The following is a 21,367-nucleotide window of genomic DNA, read 5'->3' as shown; positions in this document are numbered from 1 at the left end:
GATTCGCTTCACTCCTTCACACACAAACAGCCTCATCCAAAGGGCAGGAGACTTCTGCATCCCCCGCAAAATAATATCTTTGGCTGACCAGTGAGGTTAATTACCGAGAGCAACACACACAAACATGTTTACACACCAGTGAAGGACTGCTGGGACTGACAGATTATGTGATGGAGTCCGAGTGGGCGGATGTAGAAGTAGAGAGGGTGGATGAGTCCGTCTGTACAGTACTGAAATGTCAGCACTAAGAATGAAACACAACAGGAGGCGAAGACAGGACATGTGAGTGTGCCAGCTGCGAGAAAGAGCCAAAAACATTTCTGCTTCAGTTTAAATCAGAAAACAGGGTCAACTTCCATTTCATGTTGACTAATGTGCTGCACTCATTTGGCAGGAGGAGAGACAAGAAGAGGGATGGAGGGAGCATGAAAAGTGATGTGCAGAGAGGAGGGAGAAGGAGGTCAAATCAGACTTCACCGTCTGTAAATGTTCATTCAGAAGCACAGTAAATCATGATATCAGATGAGTTTACCTGGTGCTGACACACTTCAAAAATGAAGAAGCATTTTTTTTTTCAGTTTGACAGGCAAGAATAGTGACAAGTTCCAGCTATAGATGGCCTAGAGACAGACAGTTCACAGACCATACGATGCAGATTGTACTCCAAAATAACAAGAGCTGCCTGAAATCATCAGTTTCAATAGGACTAGCTGTCTTTTTGTATTTTATAAGAGTCAGGGTGCACAGGTTTTTAGTAGCATGCTGGGAAACAAAGTTAGGTTAAAAGGTACAGCTAACAACAATGAAACAATGAGCATTTTGTTGTTGTTTTTTAGTAACTGTTTGTTTGGTTGTTTTTTTTTTCATTTTAAAAATAACTGCTTAAATATGTTTAAATACAAGTTTTTTTTAGAATAATATTAATAATATTAATTTATTTATTCATTCATGCATGCATACATGCCATGAACACATGCCATTTCAACAATAAATATAGTGATATAGAGAGAGGAAACAGAAAATGACAAGCCAGACTTTGAAAATCATGTTATGCACACATCTTTGAATGTTCCCCTTCCAATTCCAATTTGTTCTCTCAGTTATGTGCATAAATTAATCAGTTCTTATCAATATTTGCCTGTTTGGAATTTTAGAAATTTCTTGAAATTTAATTTTATTTATTTATTTTATCTAACTATCTTATCTATCTATCTATACAATCCTGACTCAAACATGTCTTTACAACATTGTTTTCTTCAATTTCTTTAATTAAAAGAAAAACAAAAAACTCATAAATAGAATCTTTAAATGTGAAAATGAATCCACTTTGGTTTAAAATAATCAGTCTTTATTACTTTTGGATGGATGGAATTTCAGACCACAAAGTCAGCACACATTTTCCACTAATTTCTTTGGTGTTGTTTGTGCAGTAGTGCAGACTGCTGTGCAGTTATTTAAATGAGCTACGACTTTGTTGCACGCTGGACTGTTATTTCTTTCTGATTTACTCGCTTCTAAACATCTCATTAAAAGCTAACTGCAGTCGGATGCTTTAAATAAGTCAATCAGACAGTCTCTTCCTGTCCTGTAAGTATTGGGCGGTTCTTGGCCAGAATAAACTACAGTGAACACCAGACTTTATGCCCCAAGTCAGAAGTCTGGCTGCTGCGACGCTGGGATGAGAGCGAGTGACTTTTTAGTGTTGTACTCTACCCTCACAGGATGGAGCGGTGTGACCTTTGACCCCACGTCTCTATGCATCTGTATGGCGCAGTGATGAGAGGCGGGGCCCGGGACGGCACTACAGGGGATTAATGTAGACTCACACAAAGACAGCCTGACACCCTAACTGGCCGCTCTGACTGACTGACTGACAGCAGCCGGCCCCCAGCCACTAACCACAAGAAAAATTAGCAGTGTGGCTACGTTCAACAATCCCGGCTTTTTCTGTCCACCGCTGTTCCTGATTTTCATTCCAGAGCAATAAACACAAGGATTTCTATCCCACCCTCCCTCTCAGCTGTCATCCCTCTCGCTTACTTTCATTTCTCCCTCGTTCTTTTTTCCACAAGTTTCTCTCTCTCTCTCTTTGTCTGAAAGTTCGACATACCGCCCCCTTTGCCAAATCTCCCCCCAGGCCCTCAAGTGCAGCTGCCAAAAATAAGACAGGCTGCCGAGGGGCCCTGGGGCCTTGTGTGTGTGTGTGACTCCTCCTGCCTGCTTGAGTACTTACCCAACTGAATTCAGCCACTTGGATCTGTTTATTTAATATTCAGTCAGCTGTGGGGAGTGAGGTTAGCCACAGCATATAAAAGTCAGGCAGCGTGACCGAGATATACCCCTCGCACACACACATTATACACAAATACACACACATGCCATCTTTAACACACGCACACTCCCTCAGCACTATATACTTGAAAATACCAAGGGATGTGTAAACAAAGTTTACAAACTCATGGCTTAAGTATGTGTGTGTGTGTGTGTGTGTGTGTGTGTGTGTGTGTGTGTGTGTGTGTGTGTGTGTGTGTGTGTGCGCGCGCACGCGCACTCGCTATGGTACTAGTATGTTTCTGTGGAATTGTTAGCAATTGTTAGGCAATATATTGAAATCCTCACCTTTTACCGTCTGATACCATCATGGTACCATAGTACCACCACATTATATATGTATGGTTTAATCATGGCTTAAACGCGTGTGCATAAAAAGAAGTGTGCTTAATTGTATTGAATGTGCACTGTTAGTGTACTTCATGTCTTTGCAGATGGTATAATAATAATGAAATAAAGGGTCATTTAAAATGAGTGTATGTGTGCGTGCGTGCATGTGTGCATGCATGTGTGTGTGCATGCGTGCGTGCGTGTGTGTGTAGCGGACCAAGGAATGTATTAACAAATTTCAAAAACTCTTAAAAGAGTACTTTGAAGTGTATGAATATAGTACATAATTATTCCATACCATAGTATGTATATCAAAGTCATGCGATTTTACTATCTGATTCCACTTTACTGATATAGTACTTTTTGTAAGTATCTCCTCTGTGACCCCAGTGACGTCAGCTCATAACATTTTCATTTATGCTGACCAGGTGCATCTAATCTGGATAATATCTATACATATTCAATCAAATGAAAATTTCTGCCTGAGACATTTAATGATAAATAATATTTGCAATTTTATGTTGACCTAGCTCAAGAGAACATTTTGAATACATCAGATATCCATAAAACTCTGATGAATGATAAGTTCACCATATGATTTCTTCCAACCTCATCCAAAACAACAAAACACTTTGACATTTTGAACGGTTCACTAAACAGAAACACAACACTTCCATTACCCTGCTTATCATTGCCATGGGGAGACAGCCTTATGATTACCAATTTTTGTGCACGCACACGTTTTGCGGTAACAATAATTTTTGTAGTGGCCCTAAATTCCTGCTGGGACCCATCCCAGCATGCTCCAGTCCAGTCAGGACTGACAGACTCCATGGCAACCTCTGAGGTCAAGGGTTATGGGGAAAGGTTGCTTTTATCTGCTAATGAGGTCGGTACCTAGGGCTCCTAATGTCTCTCTCACCGGCTGGCCCTCTTTCCCCGCTGCACGGCAAGCAGGGGGCAGCGGCGATCTGAAAGAACAGACTTGACACCGATGCCATCCGTCCCCGGCATGGAGGGATCAGAGCCGAAGGGGGACTGGTCCCGAGAACAGAAAACAAAAGCCACAGAAATTGCAGTCAGTCCCCTGGAGGTCCACCTTGCTGTGTTTAACGTCTTCTCATGCTAATATCCCGCGATCGGCCGGTTTGGAGATCTGATGGATTGTCAAAGGTCTCAAATAGCTGATGGGCTACAGTGACTGCGATGCAGAGGACAACAGGTCTCCTGCGGAGAAGGTTGGGACCCCTCTCTTTATCTGTTGCACTAAACATCTATCTCTTTATTGTTATGTTTTTTTTATGTGGCCTGTACATGCTAACATGTTTGTTTATGCTCAGTATGTTTCAAACGATGACACAAGAAAGACAGCTAGAATTCATCACTCTGGTCCTTGAGTTCATCTTATACAAAAATAAATATTCTGTTTGTGTGTTTAGTTTTGTCCAGACATTTGTATGTGACTAGGAAATGACACGATTTATAGATTTTTTTAAATGGATTCTCACAAGAACATGTCCAGATAACATTTCATCTCAAAACCAAAAGGAAAAAATAAGAAAACATATTTTGCTTCAAGAAAATAAAACCTGTTCTAAGGATTTTGTTGTTGTTGTTGTTGTTGTTGTTGTTTTACATTAATGACAATATTTTCATGGTAATTGATCACATATTCCTCTCAAATCTGATGATGACGATAATCACGATATTTGAACAATGAAATATTGTTATTGTGTTCATTGGTGGTGTGGCAATATACCGGTATTGATGATATGTAAAAAATGAACAGTACACACAGGACAATATGACACATTATGGAGTGCTAAACTCTCACATGTAATTTGTTTTATTCATACTTGATGCCGTAGGGCACCCTCGCAAAATATCCTCGAAAAATATGTATATATTTTATCTGATGAAACCCAAATGCAACCGTATATGGTTTATCTGTGTTCGTCAAGCCATATCAGGTATTTTAAGAAGGTTATGTATTCATAAGGTAGTTCTAATTGACAATGCCTTTATCACTGTATAGAATACTAAAATAATATAATTTCTGACTCATTCTGCGAATTAGCTCACAGAAGGAAGTTATATAAAACACTCATTTGGAGTAAAAATATGCACTATGCTAAAAACAGTTAGCAATGTAGTCTCTTCTGTTTAGTGTAGTTGTTTATATGCAATGGTTTGATTCATTGGTCAAAAAAATGTATAAAAATAAGTTCAATTTGATTGATAGTATGGTTTATTTATTTTTTTCAAGATTTCTGTACATATCACGATATATATTCTTATCATGAATGATTATGTCCATGATCATTGTGTAGTGAAAAATCTATCACAACAGCTCAACTTGTAATTTTTTAATTAAAAAAAAAAAAACTCTTTATACGGTATGTGTGTGTGTGTGTATTTATACCTTAAATGTTTGTAAATATGTATATATTAAATGAAATATGAGTATTTGTATGAAAAATGACCTGGACATGTTCTTGACCAGTTTTGAAAGATTCAGATTCCAAAACCTCATACACACCATCATGTTGTAAAGGCCTGAGAAAAGAGTCCATTAACTCCTGATTTAGCCTGAGTGTCATCTAGTCGCTTTTGTGTACTAGTGACAATCTCTGAATAGACATCACCAGCCTCCTCCCACCCCTCCATCTCTCTCGCTCTCTCTCGCTCTCTCTCTCTGAGGGAACAGTGTGAAGAGGTTTTCTGTCACATGTGTACAAGCAGCGAGGCCTTTGTCTTGAGGCCAGGTTGTTTGTTTAGCCTTTAAGTGAGTGGTCTGCCTTACACATTGAATGAAGAGGGTGGAGAGATAAACAAAGAGAGAGAGAGAGAGAGTGATAAGAAGAGAGGGAGACCAGTAGAACAAAACTTGTAGAAAATGATGGACCCTCCTGTGGGATTAGCTGGTAGAAGTGGCCTAAAGACAAAGCCATGGAAAAAAAGATAATCAGTACTAACATGATTTATTATCAAATGGATAATTCCAGTCCTGGATGATTCCAGCTCATTTTGAAGCTTGATTTTTTTTATGTTCCACAGAAGAAAGAATGTCATTGGTTTGGAATTGCAATGTTAAACTAATCCTTTAACAAGAACTCTGTAGTTCTTGTTAACATTTCATAATCCAAGTCGCACGGCAGGAATCCAGGGGTCCATCAGCATTGCGTGACAGGGACTAAATCATTGATATAAGACAGACGTTCAGAGGTCATGATGGAAATTGTTTTTGCCTGCGGCCTTTAAGTTCAATAAGCACTTATTAACAAAACAGAAAGTAACCTGAGTAATATGAGTGAATCATTTTGTAATGATTGCAACCACATTTATGCTGCCTTACAGAAACGTACTAAAAGAAAGTGTGTACACACACAAACAATTTATTTGTAAGACCACTGCATCCTGAAGTGAACATCTAAAATACAGGTAACGCTATGCAGAATAAAAGAGTCATTTAATAATAATACAGAATTATTTTCATTTCAATACTTTTTGCAATTTGAAAAACTATATTCACTCACAGAATTATTCAGTATAAAAACTGCAAAAAAAAAAAACAAACAATATATAAAATAATTATACATGCTGATTTAACACTTATCGGTTCATTATTGAAGAATCATTAAAAAGTGAGGAAAAGGGTGTCCTTTAAAACTAGAATTTTTTTATTAGTAATTTCTATAAATTAATCTAGAGGACAGGTCCCCTAATAATGAATTCATTTACTAGAAATTGATATCTAGTTATAAATGATAACTTTTTGATGTTGTAGCTTTAGTCATAAACTGTGCTACATACAGTCAAACCAAAATTTATTCAGACACCTTCAACATTTCTCACATTATATCATAATTTATTCGCTATAGTTTAGAAATTGGTAGTAAAATATGACAAGAACTCAGAGGTAAACTGTGTCAGAACAAATTCATCTTGATAATGTCAGATTACTTTAATGGAAAGGTGTGTAATAGTTTACAGTCAACCAAAAATTATTCAGCTGTTAAATTTAAGTACACAATTAGATAATACTAATTTTATTGTGTGCTGCAGTCTGTGGTTTTACTTTTTTTATATTTAATATATATATATTTTTTTTGTGATGATGTTGAGTCATTTGTGTATATAACTTTGCTACATATCTAGAGAATCATATCTGCAGCAGCCTGTATTGTGCTGTGTCATGCTTCTGTCCTTCCCCAATATCCCAGAATCCTTTGATAAGACTTTTAGGCCGTCCAACACACGTTAAAGTAACACATCTCCTCTTAAAAGTTTACAAGTAATAACTTATTATCATTTGGCATGAGGCTCTTCTCTTTTATGGCCTCAATAAAACTAGATTCCAACATGATTCTATTACAAACAGCCAAATTATTCTGCTCAAAATCGAATGGCATCTAACACAAAACTTAGCTGTGAGCATATGGGCATACGGCACACCGAACATTTGGAAAACTATTCATGGAGATCTCGTCCTTGAGTAGATCTCACAGAGCACTCCATCATAAAAATGAATGATTTTACTTTTCCTCAGAGTTTCTCGTTTATCTAAGCAGCAGACGCTCCATCTGATTGGTCCATATCTCAAAGTGCCATCAAAGACCAAGGCCTTAGGAAGGAAATGATGTTATATTGGCTCAACATTGAGTTACAGATCAGTATTAAGTTTTGTTTGCTTAGGCAAAAATACTAAAATATATAATACCAAAAACATTATTGAACAGACCTGTTTGGGACTGGGGACTTGTAACCACACAAAACACCCTAGCAACCATCCAGAACACCACGGCAACCGAATATCAGTCTCTAAAACAAAAAAGCAGCACCAAGAGTTTAAGAAGCACCACTCATATTTTCATTTTAAAATGGCCAAAATCAGTTTAAAGAGATTATGAGAGTGTACAACATAAAGGGAAAATGTTTTTAAAAATGCAAGCTCTTTATTCATGATGGTTTAATTATTATTTTTTTTCCTAGTATGAAGAAGGCTCATAACATAGATGCAGATAAAGGACCTTTATTTTGAGGAGTGTAGCAGGGAAGTTTGCAATTTCGGATGCAGCCACAGTCATGAGGGTCTTTTTATGACAGTGTCCTTTTTTGCTGCTTTTTCCCTAAAAATAATAATAAATTACACTTTTAAACTACTGACAATTTTAAAATAATGACTTTTTAAAATATGACTTTCTTCTTTCAGACGAATCCAGTCGGAGATATATTTAAAATTGTCCTTGCTCTTCCAAGCATTTGAATGGGAGTAGACAGGCGTTTTTGTTCAACAGTCCAAAAGTAGTCAAATCACACAGTTCCAGGGAGTGAATAAAGGCCTCCTTTAGAGAATCAATGTTATAAATACTTTTTTCTCTATTCTGCTAACTGTCGTAGGTGGAAGCCATTCCGGCACATGGCACAGAACGTATGTGTCGCTCACACACCGGTACTTAGTGGCAAATGCAGAAGTGCAGAGGAGAGACAAAACAAAAAGCCGGTCACGAATTAGAAGAACAAAACGAGGATGTAGGAAAAGAAAAATGTAGGAGGATTTCGATATAAGCCAAGAGGAGACTGGTTTTCCTTAGGTAAAGTAAGAAAACTTTGCTTCCTTTGCTCTTATAAACGAATTCACGAGAGAAGCATGTCTCACAGAGCATGCATGACGCATATGTCCTACGTCATCCGCTGGAATGGCTTCCACCTATGACAGAAGTGAGAAAACAAGGATGGATATTTTTCATCCAAACGCAAAAACGAATTATTGCGTTTTTCTTACAAAAACGCAATAATTCGCTAGAGGAGGCCTTTATTCACCCCTTGGAGCCGTGTGAGGCACATTTCAAAGAAGACCTATTATGCCCCTTTTCACAAGATGTAAAATAAGTCTCTGATGTCCCCAGAGTGTGTACTGTATGTGAAGTTTTAACTCAAAATACCTTACAGATCGTTTTTTATAGCTTGTTAAAATTGCCACTTTTACGGTAACGTGCCATTTACGTGTCTTTCCCTTTAAATGCAAATGAGCTGGTGCTCCAGGGAAGAGAGTGGAGCTTAAAGAGCTCAAGCTCCGGCAATACCGGTGCTAGCCTTTGCAAATAAACACTCCACTATTAGTACAAGCCTGTTATCTTTACAGAAAATGCACTTGGTTTAAAAGTCAGTCATCTGATTGAACTGTGCATAAAAAATGCACGAATTACACAAACATATTAGCGCCACATGCCAAAATAACTAACGCCACCATCACATGCTATTACAAACTTTATAAGCCACGCTTGTGATTATAAGCACGACTAATTCCAGCGGTCGACTTCACATTGCTTTCATATGCAATTTTAACTCCCACTTTCCTATTTACAATCATTCTGGTAGCACGTGAAGGCAGACAGACAATGGTAGCTTTAGCAACATTAGCCTTACCGAGTCCCAAGAAGCTCTTTCAGAAAGGCAATTTGGAAAACTAACGCGTAATACTTACTTCTTCTGGAGATGTAGCTGGATCACGAACAATTGGCACTGCTCCATCCTTCAGGAGCAACTTTTATGCAAAACCTGCTTTATACTGACCTTCATTCACAAAGTAGTCCGGTGTAAAATGATTCATGTAGACATAAACAAATTTCTGTAGAGTTGAGGGAGCATTTTCTTCAAAAACAAAATGAATCCACCTCTTCTTCAGTGGCTCAGATTTTGGGAGTAAATGGAGAGAGCTATGTGGATACATACATCCAGCTACAGAACACCTAAAGCGCTTGGGAGACATTCTCGTCAGTGCAGCAATGGCGGACTGTATACAACTCGCTGTGAACTCACTTGGGGCGGTTCTAAGTTAAAATGGTAGTGTCTGTCAACTTTCGTGGGAGGGGCCTGTGGCTAATCTGACGTCACATTTAGCAGCAATGCTGAAAACAGGTCGTTGGGAGACACTGCTTATTACTTATGGGGATAAAAAAAGGAGTGGGTGGATTTTTATCATTATAGGGTGGTTGTGTACACACACTGCAAACACATGTGAAAGTGAATTTTGCATAATAGGTCCCCTTTAATATGGATGGATGCACTTTATTTGACTACTTTTGGACTGTTGAACAAAAACACCCACCCTGTGCCATTCTAAAGCTTTGAATATAACTCTGACTGGATTCATCTGAAAGAAGAAAGTCATATACACCTAGGATGCCTTGAGGGTGAGTAAAACATGGACTAATTTTCACTTTTGGTTAAACTATCCCTTTAATTTGTGTTTTGAGGATGAACGAAGGTCTTGCAGGTTTGGAATGACATGATGGTGAGTAATTAATGACAGAATTTTCATTTTTGGCAGAACTATCTCTTTAATATGTTTTGGAATAGATAAATAGATAGACAAACCAATGTATGCACACAAGCTGCATCTTCTCAGCTATGGTACGCATCGGCCAGCACGTTTCGATCACAGTCATCTTTCCAAAGGTCTGATCTCACCCGTCAGCTATGGCAGGCCTGACATTATCAGGGGAATTCTCCTCTTCCAGCCTGGTACATGGCAGAGATTCCAGTGCTATCTGCCTCATTGGCTTTCTAACAGTCCCGCTGTGTCAAATTAGACTGTATTCCCATCTGGCATCTGAGCAGAATGAATGAAGCAGTTTTTATTTGCATTGTTTCTCTAGTTTAATAATGAATGAGTGAAAGGTCATGCGGCGTGGAGGGATGAAACGCTTTTGTTCAGCCATTGCTTCGCACAAATGATCTTTATCTTCGCACTTCTCATACACTCCCCCTCTCCTGCTTTCTTTCTTTGCCGTGTGTGTGTGTGTGCATGTAAAGTGTTGTGACAACTCCTATCCCGGAGCGCTTAAATGCACATTCCATTCCTCCTAGCGGTCCCCTGGGTACGGCCCACCCTTTTCAATTAGAGCCGCAGCCACAGAAAGACCAACAGGTGCAGAGGCCACAAAACAAGATGAATTAGGCACCGAGCCAATCCAGCCACTGAAACACATGCAATTACACCCACCCAAACACACACAGCCAGTTCACACAAAATTTGGACATATTTGTCGCTGGTTAAGCTGCGGTTTTGAGGTTCCAGCGCTGAGATGTTGTTTTTCTGGCCTTCTGTTCAACATTCTTAAGACACACTGTCAGCTGGACTGGTTCTGCGTATCTCAGCATCTAGCGCATAAATTTACTTGATCTCATCCTCTGTTCGAGATCCAGTCCCATAAAAGCAACATGGTTTATGTTCTGTCAACTTTTCACACAGGCTGGACTGTCACATAATGAGATCAGCAGTTGATCAGTGCATTACCATCCATCATTGACTTCTGAACAGACGTTCTCCGGTCGGAGCGGATTGCCGGTTACTGTACAGGACTGTCCTGTAAAAAGGAACCACTGCGGAACTGACTGAAGTTGGATCAAAAGCGTTTGTTGGTTCAGAGTGAATCCAGAGGGCAGCTCACTTTTTAGTAATAACAGGTTTCTGGCAATAACTTTTCAAGACCATAAAAACTAGTATAGTGGTTTTAACCTGGAGGAATCGTGCCGAATTCATGTTTTAAAGAGCGAAACAGTCTATCTAACCAATTTGAGTCCTTGAACTGTGAAAAGGGTTGTATAGTAACTGATGAACAGTCAAGTATTAAAGAGTATGCTTATAGCAAAGGCCACACTTAACATTAATGTGTATTTACACGAGTTATGTGTGGAACCGTTTCAAATGACAGATTGTTATTATTAGTGGTGCACTAATGCAACTGGCACTATTACTTTAGCTAATACTAAAGGTTCATGATTTTAACAAACCCCTAAACCTAAACTATAGCATATACTGTACACTACAGTTTAAAAATGTGGGTTGGAATATTTTTTAATGTTTTTTATAGTCTCTTTTGCTCACTAGTGCTGTATTTATTTGCTCAAAAATGCAATGCAAATATTGTAATATTGTGAAATATTATTAGAATTTAAAATAGCTGTTTTCTATTGCAATATACTCAATTGAAAACTAAATTTCTCCAGTTTTAGCAATCAATTTGATGCTCAAAAAAACAGCAAAAAAAAATATTTGTCTCAAAAGATTTTTTGTGGAAACTGATTTTTTTTTCAGAACTCTGATGAAATCAGAAAAGTTTAAAAGAACAGCATTTATATGAAATAGAAATCTGTAACAATGTAAAAGTCTTTAGTGTCACTTTAAATGCATCCTTGCTAATTCTAGTCATTTTGTTCTGTCAAAAAATGCCCTAAAACCTTTGAACAGTAGAGTAACTTGTTTCACAATGTTTGTGCTACAGACATGAATGATGCATAAAACCCTGCAGCATTCTGAAGGAATGACAAAAAAAGTGATCAGTTGTTGCCAGCTGGATAAAAAATAAAAAACAAAATCCCATATGAGGGACTCAAGCCATACTGTATCCAGGGACAACAAGCAAATACTTAGCAAAACACACTGACAACCACATAGTAACGCATTAAAAACAAACACCAAAAAAAGCCTACTTTAATATAATATTAATATTTATAAAATAAATGCCAAAGGTTTTTCATACAGGCAAGCACCACTTGCGTTTTCCTCACAAAACATAAGTATCTAATAATAATTATTTTATTCTGTGTATATAAGAGAGAAGTAGACTCCAAAATCAAATTTTAAAAACATAGACCCTCACATCAAATGAAAATTCCTACTAAATCCACAAAGGCTAGTAGAGAATGAAGGAGCACCTTAGCTCTCATAAGAACACTCATCTCTTTTTGAAATACACTTTCAGGCTGTGCTGTACAGCAACCGAGCAGATTTTTCCCACTATAAAGATGATTTGGTGGAAAAGTTTGGCCTCACTGCTATGAGTGACTGCTAAGAAAGAAAAAAAAACTGTAAAATCTGTATCTGGCTGAAATATAGATATATGGAGAACAGACCGTGGAGAATGGCTTTTGGTCCTCTAAGAAGTTTGCATATCCACCCTAAATGTTTATGGGAACAAAATATTGTATAATTCGTTCAAATCCACTGTAGCCTATGTCGAAACCAGAATACTAAAGGTGTAAATGCACAACATCCTTATTATCCTAATTATTTCTTTCTACTTTTCAGTTGTACAAATGTGTCAAAGATTGCCCTTACAGCTGCTGAATTGGTTTTTCAATGTAAACTATCCTAATTTAAAGGCAATGTGATGTTTCTACACGTCAGTAGGCCTACACGTAAAATGGTTTGTATGATATTATGCACATACAAGTAGCCTACATACCTTGTAGTGTTTCGTGTAAGTATGGCAGCTGTGAGTTAGCTCTGGTGAAGGAGTTGGCTGTTTATTTTTGATTGGATTGTGCCCTCTTGTGCTCAAACATGGCATGACCATAGAGACAAAAACCTCTCCATGGCTACTACCGTATTTACTGTTTGTTTCAGTTAATTGTCCGTTTGATGTGCGCTTAAGATGATTAAGATTCAGAAAAGATCTTATTTACACAGTTTACAAGCAGAACATCACAAGTCACAGCACAGTCACAATACAAGGATTTCATCATATGAGGTGATTGACTATTAACTAGAGTTACTAGTATTATTATTTTTGATGATATAATAAAAAGATAGTGTTTTTATAACACAATATCAGCAGGTTAGAATGATTTCTGAAGGATCATGTGACTGAAAAAAATATACTTCTAAAAAGTAATATTTTACAATATTACTGTTTTAACAGTATTTTCAAATAAATCTTCTGACATCAAACTTTTCTATTATTCTATTATATATTACTAATATTAATGTCAATAAAAACCATCAATACTATATTTAATGTAATATATTATTATTATTGTTGTATTCATTATGCATGAGATCTTATTTACACATTTCACATGTAGAAAATCACAAGTCACAGTATAGACACTATATAGCGGTTCCAGTTATTATAACTCTGAATAAAGTGCATAAACTGCCGTTACACCTGCTCAACAGGCGGGCATTAATAAAATGTCCTGTTAAAACATCCAGCTTTTGTCAAAACTACGGCGATGACCTCCTCCTCCTCGCCCCACAGAGCATATGGAAGGGCGACATTCTGGAGTGGGTCTTCTGTGAGGCTCCTGGGGACTCCGAGTCACTTTCTGGGTCAGAATGTATTTGCGATGCTTCCTGAGCAGCAACGTACACAGGGACAGCGGGAAGAGACAGTCGTGACTGATTCACAGATAACTTTGTCTTTTCCTCCTCAGAAGCCTTCAGGCCTCTCAAGTGGATCACAAAATTTGATGTCTGCTGTTCCAAAGACATGAAATCCTCATGGATCTCAGAAAACTGTCACCGGAAAGAAAAGAAATGATTTACTGAACAAATCAAAGCAAGAATATGCTCTTTTGCGCTATTTTTATCTGTAAATGTCTTCATACCAGATCAGTGTTGGACTGTAATAACTCTTTGGTCCATACAGAGTCAGTGGTGGCACCAAAAGTCGCGTTGAGATGCTGATGACTGCTGCGAAGTCCCTGAGGAAGATCAGCCAGCAAAAACACACTTATTCAGTCTTAAACGCATGAAGGCTACCGTATTGGCAACTATTTCTGAAACTTGTAAAATTGGTTCAGAAATGACTATATAATCTGTGTGTGTACTGACCTGTAAAAGGTTTATATTGGTTTCCAGCTGTGTCCGGCACTGTTGGACTTTGCTTTTGAACTGACCGAGCTCACTGAACAGGCTCTAAAACACAAACACATACACATATATCAGTAAACATTCATCACAGAGTGCCACTGTAAGATTTTATATGGCAAGAGTGCATCACCTCAGTGTCTGTGAGGACGGTGTGAGGGTCGTGTGCTTCCTGGGTGCTGTCAGGCCTCAGAGTCACTCGTGTGTGTAACTCCTCCAGCAGAGCCCAGCGCTTCTGTAACCCGCTCTGAACCGCACACACACTCGCGTCACACTCACGCTGAACCTGCAGCAGAGAGCGCAGACCGCTCACCCTGAGACACAGAATACTGGCATTATAAACACAACACAATCATAAAAAGAATATACTGTGCCAACGATTGGAGTCGGTGTGTGTTTTTTATTTTTACTTTTTAAAGAAATAAAAGCCTTCATTTAGCAAGGGTGCATCAAACGTGACATTTATAATGTTCTAAAAAAAAAATTAAAATATTTCAAATTAATACAGTTCTTTTAAATTTTCTAATAATCAAAGAATCCTATAAAAATGTATTACCGTTCCCACAAAAATATTAATGTTTGTTCATTACAATACTCAAATTTTTGCAAATTTTTACTACTGCCCTGTTAGCCTCTACTTATAACTTTTTTTCCTTTCCTTTAATATTTTTTTTTTTTTTTTTACCCCGGTAATTCTGTATATTAACTAACATAACTTGCCTGATTTATGTACACTGTCATTCAAGGTTGGACATGGCTGAATTTGTGTCTCATAATCCTAAAAACGTTTTAATATAAGGATTTAAGCATGAAATTTGTTTTGTAACAATTATTAACTGTACACTGTAAAAAAACTTTTTGAACTTTGTTACCCACTGCCTTCAAATTTTTTTTAGCAAAATTTTTTATCTAAATGTTTCAACGTGTTTTTGAGCTAAAATGACAGTTACACTAGTTGATTCAACTTAGTTGAGGCCCAGTAAAATTAAATTTTCTTGTTTATAAATGTATTTATTTTTATATACATATTATATTCTAAATATATTTATTTCTTTTTTAAATGGATGGGTTGGAGTGGATATTGAATATCCGGCATACATTAGAACTCTTTCAGTGCCACCTAAAAGCATCCCAGGATGCAACTCATGATGTTTGTTGAGAGAATTAACAAAACTGACATCTAAAGAGTTCAGACTAAAGAAATCAAAATATAAAATAGTTCTGATTTGCGTAACATTGTGGTCACTGTATCTTCACTGTATGTGATAATTTGAATGACTTTACAATTAAAAATGATTAGGTGTGTCTGAACTTTTGTCTCTAGTCATAAGCACTGACAATATGAGTGCATAGTTATTTGTCATGAACATTAAAATGAAACTGGATATTGAGAGGCATTGTCTCGTCACATGACAGCTTGTTGTCTGAAATCATGCATGACACAAGACTGGGTGTGAGACATTTTAGGTGGAGTTCAAACCTAGAAACAACCACACACATAGAAGCCTGAACAGTTTGTGACAACGGGCAAATATTTGTCATATCGGTTCATCTAGTTCATCTCACCTGTCCCTCAGGTAAGAGCGTATATCTTGAATAGCACATTTCTCCTTTTCCTCGGTTTCTTCCTCATAACTCTTCCTGTGGAGAGTCCGAGACACTGCCTGAATGCAAAAAGACAAAAATTATTGTATTTGCAAACATCACAAATTCCTGTTCAGCAGGATCAACAAGAGCATTCTATTTCTAACAGCAACATCATTTGAAAGGAAAATGACAATATATGTAATGACACTGCTGACACATTCTATTAATGACTGTGTTCATTCTGACCACCCATCCACTACATACGCACCTCTAGTCTGGTGAGGAGGCCTCGTATGTGTGGCTCGCTGGGGTCCGGCAGGGGCTCTTGCAGGAGGGACACCGCTAAACCCTCCGCTAGAGCACTGACCTGGGATTCAAGATGACCTGCGTCCTGCTGTGGACTTATGCTGAGAGAAATCAGATAAATGAAACAAATGTTTTTCACCAAGTGTAGAGTGGTGCAGGTATCACGTCAGAACCAGGAAGAGATTGGGGTTTAAAGATAAGACCGTTTTTAAGATAATACAGTTTGGGGTGTGAGAGTATGCAGTTTATGCTGCAGAACAAAACGTCAGAGTATCGTCAAGTAATGTTTACCACAGGCTTTATTTTACTCATACATTGAAAGCCACCCAAAATCTCAAAGTAATCAGCAGCGAATTAGTCTTTTGGGTTCTGACGGCATACCTATATCTATAACATGACAAAATTATTTATTGTTTTGAATTCCAGTCACTCCCAGGAAGGAGGGTTTTGATTAAAGGTATTTTCTAGGTTCAGTGCCAGTTAAATCTATGGTACGCTAATGATTATGAAAGAAAATACTTTTGGTTTGTCTGTCAATCCTTAAAAAAAAACAATAATAATAATAACAATAATAATAATGAATAAATAATTTGTATAGTAATACTACAGCCAGATAATTATTTAAGAATTATATTTGTTACCATGAGACCAGTGTTATGTTAACATTTAGTAATGGATTATTTAAATCAAAAGTTGTATCCATTGATAATATTTAATGTACCTGAACTAACATGAATTTTCAATGAATAGTTGTATTTTTTTTAACTAGTGTTAGCAGATTAATAAATACTGTAACAAATGTATGGATCATTGTTAGTTTATGTTAGTTAATGTATTACTAATCTTAAATTAAAGGGCCTTATTTTACCACTTAAACTTATATTGTACCCAGAACAGTCCCCTACTATTCTGTTTCATCCACGTTCGATTTTTAATTAAACTGTTTGAAACATTGGTTAATTTATTATTTCTTGAAATGTTATGACTTTTTCTCAGTTAGGGTCATGAATGTACATTTAGGGTTAGGGTTAGGTTAGGGTTAAGTTTAGACACATAGATGTGTTTTGGAAAGGCTATACAAATTTTGGTGAGTAAGATGGTGTTGGGGTGTTAAATGGTGTTAGTTGGCTTCCATGTAATTTGCCAAAAATCAACACTTTGAAAAACAGCAATAAATCAGGTAGGTAAATTTTTTTTTTACAAAAAGTACTTTTTACATTTAAGACTCAAAGGGAAAAAAATATTTGTTTAACACAATAGGAGTTCATAATTTACCATATTTATATTTTGTTTTTGAGGTTTTGCAGTTGAGGTTTTATATAAAAACAAGACTATAGTGTTTTTCATAGTGTTGATATTTGATGAACTGCATGGAAATCAAAAGGGTTCAATTTGACCCCTAAAACAAACAAAGTAGTCAAGAAGAGAATTTTGGTATTTGGTATATTTACAGGATTTGGTCTGTCTCACCTGGCTTGCTGGTTTTCAGCAGTTTGTCTCACTATCACTTCACCATTGCATGGGAGATGCTGAGAAAATCACACATAACAATACCTTCATATTTGCTTATGTGAGATAATGTCATTAGTTAACACTGACAAGCTGCCAGAGGATGCAAAACTAAAAACATTATTGTTCTGAAACATATTTTAAAGCACATTTGCACATTTGAAATTAATCTAGATTTAAGAAAAATGAATATAATAGTAGATGGACCTGCTTTACTTTCTGTTCATAACGGAGCGGGAACTGGAAAGCTAGAGCATAGAGGCCCATAGCAGCACACACCAGCCCAGCGAGGAGCAGTCGACCCACGGCTTCAGTCAGACTGACAGAGGGGTGCAGAGGAGACTCCGCCAGAAGAACCAAGCACATCAGAGCCAGACACGGACTCCATCTCGGCCAGTTTCTCCAATGCAGTCTGACAATGAAAGAAAGAGAGATTAAATAATAATATTGACACAGTTGGCTAACCTTGGTTATTATGAATATTAGAGAAAATATTTCATTCGTTTTATCATTTTGCAAACATTATGAGAACATATTGAATGTTCTATGAATGTACCGAGACAAGTCTTAAATAGTAAAGTACATTAGATACAGTAGATGTCCAACCAAAACATTTCAGAAAAAACATTCCATTACATTTTGAGGATATTGAACTCCGAAACTGTAACTATTAATGTTAAAGGGTTAGTTCACCCAAAAATGAAAATTCGGCTGCGTTTTACTCACCCCCGAGGCATCCAAGGTGTATATGACTTTCTTCTTTCAGACGAATCCAGTCAGAGTTATATTAAAAATTGTCTTTGATCTTTCAAGCTCTATCATTGCACTCAGTGGGTGTTGCATTGCTCCAGTCCAAAAGAAGTGAAATAAAAAGCGCCCTTCCATAAAAAAACAAAGTCGTCCTGTAGCGACTCAATGTGTTTTTGTAAGAAAAATGTCCATTTTCAAAAAAAAAACAATCACAATAAACCATCCTCCAACAACAGTACAAAACAGTTTTATAAAAATTTTTTTTTTTTTTTTCGCTAAAGGAGAGAGCTTGATTAGCTTGAGAGCTACACAGAGCTTGAAAGATCAAAGACAATTCTAATGTAACTCTGACTGAACTCATCTAAAAGAAGAAAGTCATATACACCTTAGGATGCTGGGGGTGAGTAAAACACAGCCTAATTTTCATTTTTGGGTGAACTAAACCTTTAATGGAAGAATGATGGTTTATAACTTTGAAAGAACCATGACAGAGTACTAGCCAAAGTTCTCAGAATGTTCCCATCTGTGTTCATATATAATTTCATAATTATCTCTACTGTATTTGAAATATAAAGTTTACTGCAGAATTTACTGACAAGACCTTATGATAAATTCAAATGTAACTTATGTCATTTTCACTGAAACTTGTATGTCATGTATTTAGAAATAGTCGTAATTACACATTTGCAGTGCTTAGGGCTTATGACTTAGAATACATTCATATCAAAACAAACTTCAGTACTTCACATATGCTTATATGTTAGTCAACACATCAAAATACATGTACTTAAAAGCACAACAAAATATTAAACAATGTACTTTAGAGTAAAACCTTTAATTTGACATTTTTACAAAATGCTCATCTTAAAAGTGTACTGCTCTAAGTACACCCAAGTTGTCCTTGAATTTACTGTAGTATTATATTATCTGTAAATACACACACACACACACAAAAATACCTTTTAAGATTTGAAGTACACTTTAAGTGCACATTCAACACAATTAAGTCTACTATTTTTCGCAAGGGTTAACCCACCCTAAGCACTCCAAACACCCACCTCATCCATGTCCACTCTCGCCCACCTCTCTCCTCCAGCTCTCGGCTGATCATCTGTTTCTCCTCCACTGCTCCATGCTCTCCTCCTCGGCCCTGAGTCCTGCTCCACTCCCAGCAGCTCCACACATATCCCGCGCTCAGCTGAGGCATGTATCCTCACGGACGTCCTGTGGGAAGTGTTTGCGTTCCTCAGCCCATGCCATGGAGACTGAATACTGGATTTTCTAGCTGTACCAGTCTGTCCAGCAGGTTTAATTCATGTAACACTAATGTTTATTGTTTTCCTTGTTGGTGTGTAAGAAGAGTATGTGTGGAATGTGGTATGGTGAGAGAAGTCAGGTACTGCCTGACCCACCTGTGCCAGCTGCACCACTCCCTCCTCAAACACATACACATTATATACACACAACAGTTCATGCAGTGCGTCATTTAAAATATATCGCAACTTAAAATAAAATTAAAAAATGGAACAAAATGGGACAAAACTGTTCTGAATGTTTACACTGTAACAGTGCATATTATTAGTTCCCTTTCAAAGGATTTCTCATGTTGTGTACACTGTAACAGTGCATATTATTAGTTCCCTTTTCAAACGTTTTATCACGTTGTGTATGGGGAAAACTCCTGTTTTACTCTGTACTGAAGCCTGAATTGTTCACATTTGTGTAGCTGCACAAACCAATGGAGCTTTAGCCCGTCAGAAGGGGCGGAGCCAACCTCCATATAAGTCAGCTCGCAGTGCCATTTCATCAGAATATTCTCCTTCAGTGATGAGAATCATTCTTCTCTGACTCTGACACTTCCTCCCCAAGCGCTCCAATTCAGCGACTGCCAGTCGCCAGAAAGCCCCCGCCACTCAGCCTGCGAAGCCAGCGCAGCCTCAGCCGCAGCCCCAGCCAAAAACTGAGCCTGGGCATCTGGCAAACATGATCCCCCGAAGCTGTCCTGATCCAGCTGAGAGGAAGAGGAGGGGATTAGTTCTCCCTCAAAGACAACTCGCACTCAACCATCCATTTGAGCACCTCTGAGAGATGGAGTTTTGTTTCCAGTGGGTCACGTCCTGCAGGCGCAGCACGTACCTGAATGTTTTACTACTGTTATAGAGGACCCACATACTCGAAAGAGCAAATTTCCCCTTCCCACACTCAAACTCGCGAGTGCAAGTTCCCCACCTCCTCGCGGCGAGCCTTCATTCGCAAGATTAGAACCCCTTGAATCACAGTTCAGAGCTTGGGCAGCCATTCTGGGCATGTCAAGCTGGGTTCTAAACACAATAAGACAAGGTTAATCGCTTCAGTTCGCTCACAGGCCACCTTGTTTCAGGGGTATCATTCAGACTTCTGTTCAGGACAAAGAAGTGCATGTTCTCTGACATGAAGTTCAAACACTGCTTGCAAAGGGTGCTGTAATAGTGCCTCCAGCGAACAGCGAGTCAGGCTTTTTCAGCCACTACTTCCTTGTCCCCAAGAAAGATGGCAGGCTCAGACCTATTCTGCAACTCAAACATCTGAATCGCTCGCATATGTGTCAGCCATTCAAGATGTCTGAGTGAACAGATTTTTGAAACAGATCCTGGCGCACATTTGTCCTGAGGACTGTTTTCTGACGGTGGATCTGAAAGATGCTTATTTTCATATCTACATCATCACAGACCTTTCTTGAGATTCGCATTCGAGGGAAACCGCCCTGCTGTTGGCATTAGCGTCAGTTAAGCGAATGAGTGACTTTCAAGCACTATCGGTCAGTGCTTCCTGTCTTGAATTTGGGCCCAATGACTGTAAAATCATCCTCAAGCCTAGACATGATAATATCCTAAAGCTGCTCTCGAGCCCAGGTTA

The 21,367-nt window shown here is 37.9% G+C and overlaps 1 protein-coding gene across 1 annotated transcript; it reads right to left on the bottom strand.

The window, feature by feature from the left end:
- Nucleotides 1-12,954: 12,954 nt before the first annotated feature.
- On the bottom strand, nt 12,955-19,722 carry si:ch211-151h10.2 (uncharacterized protein LOC567699 homolog). Its single transcript, XM_019124897.2, has 9 exons — nt 19,531-19,722; nt 17,930-18,134; nt 17,684-17,742; nt 16,176-16,314; nt 15,887-15,984; nt 14,454-14,634; nt 14,285-14,368; nt 14,059-14,154; nt 12,955-13,966 (listed from the first exon to the last, which is right to left on the bottom strand). Exons 1-9 carry the CDS (start codon nt 19,677-19,679, stop codon nt 13,676-13,678), a joined length of 1,302 nt encoding a protein of 433 aa, XP_018980442.1. The 5' UTR covers nt 19,680-19,722; the 3' UTR covers nt 12,955-13,675.
- Nucleotides 19,723-21,367: the final 1,645 nt, after the last annotated feature.

Source organism: Cyprinus carpio, chromosome B18 (genome assembly GCF_018340385.1).
Source record: "Cyprinus carpio isolate SPL01 chromosome B18, ASM1834038v1, whole genome shotgun sequence".
NCBI classification, from domain to species: domain Eukaryota; kingdom Metazoa; phylum Chordata; class Actinopteri; order Cypriniformes; family Cyprinidae; genus Cyprinus; species Cyprinus carpio.
Note: the sequence above shows the minus strand (reverse complement) of the source record. Positions and strands in the feature narration are given on the sequence as shown.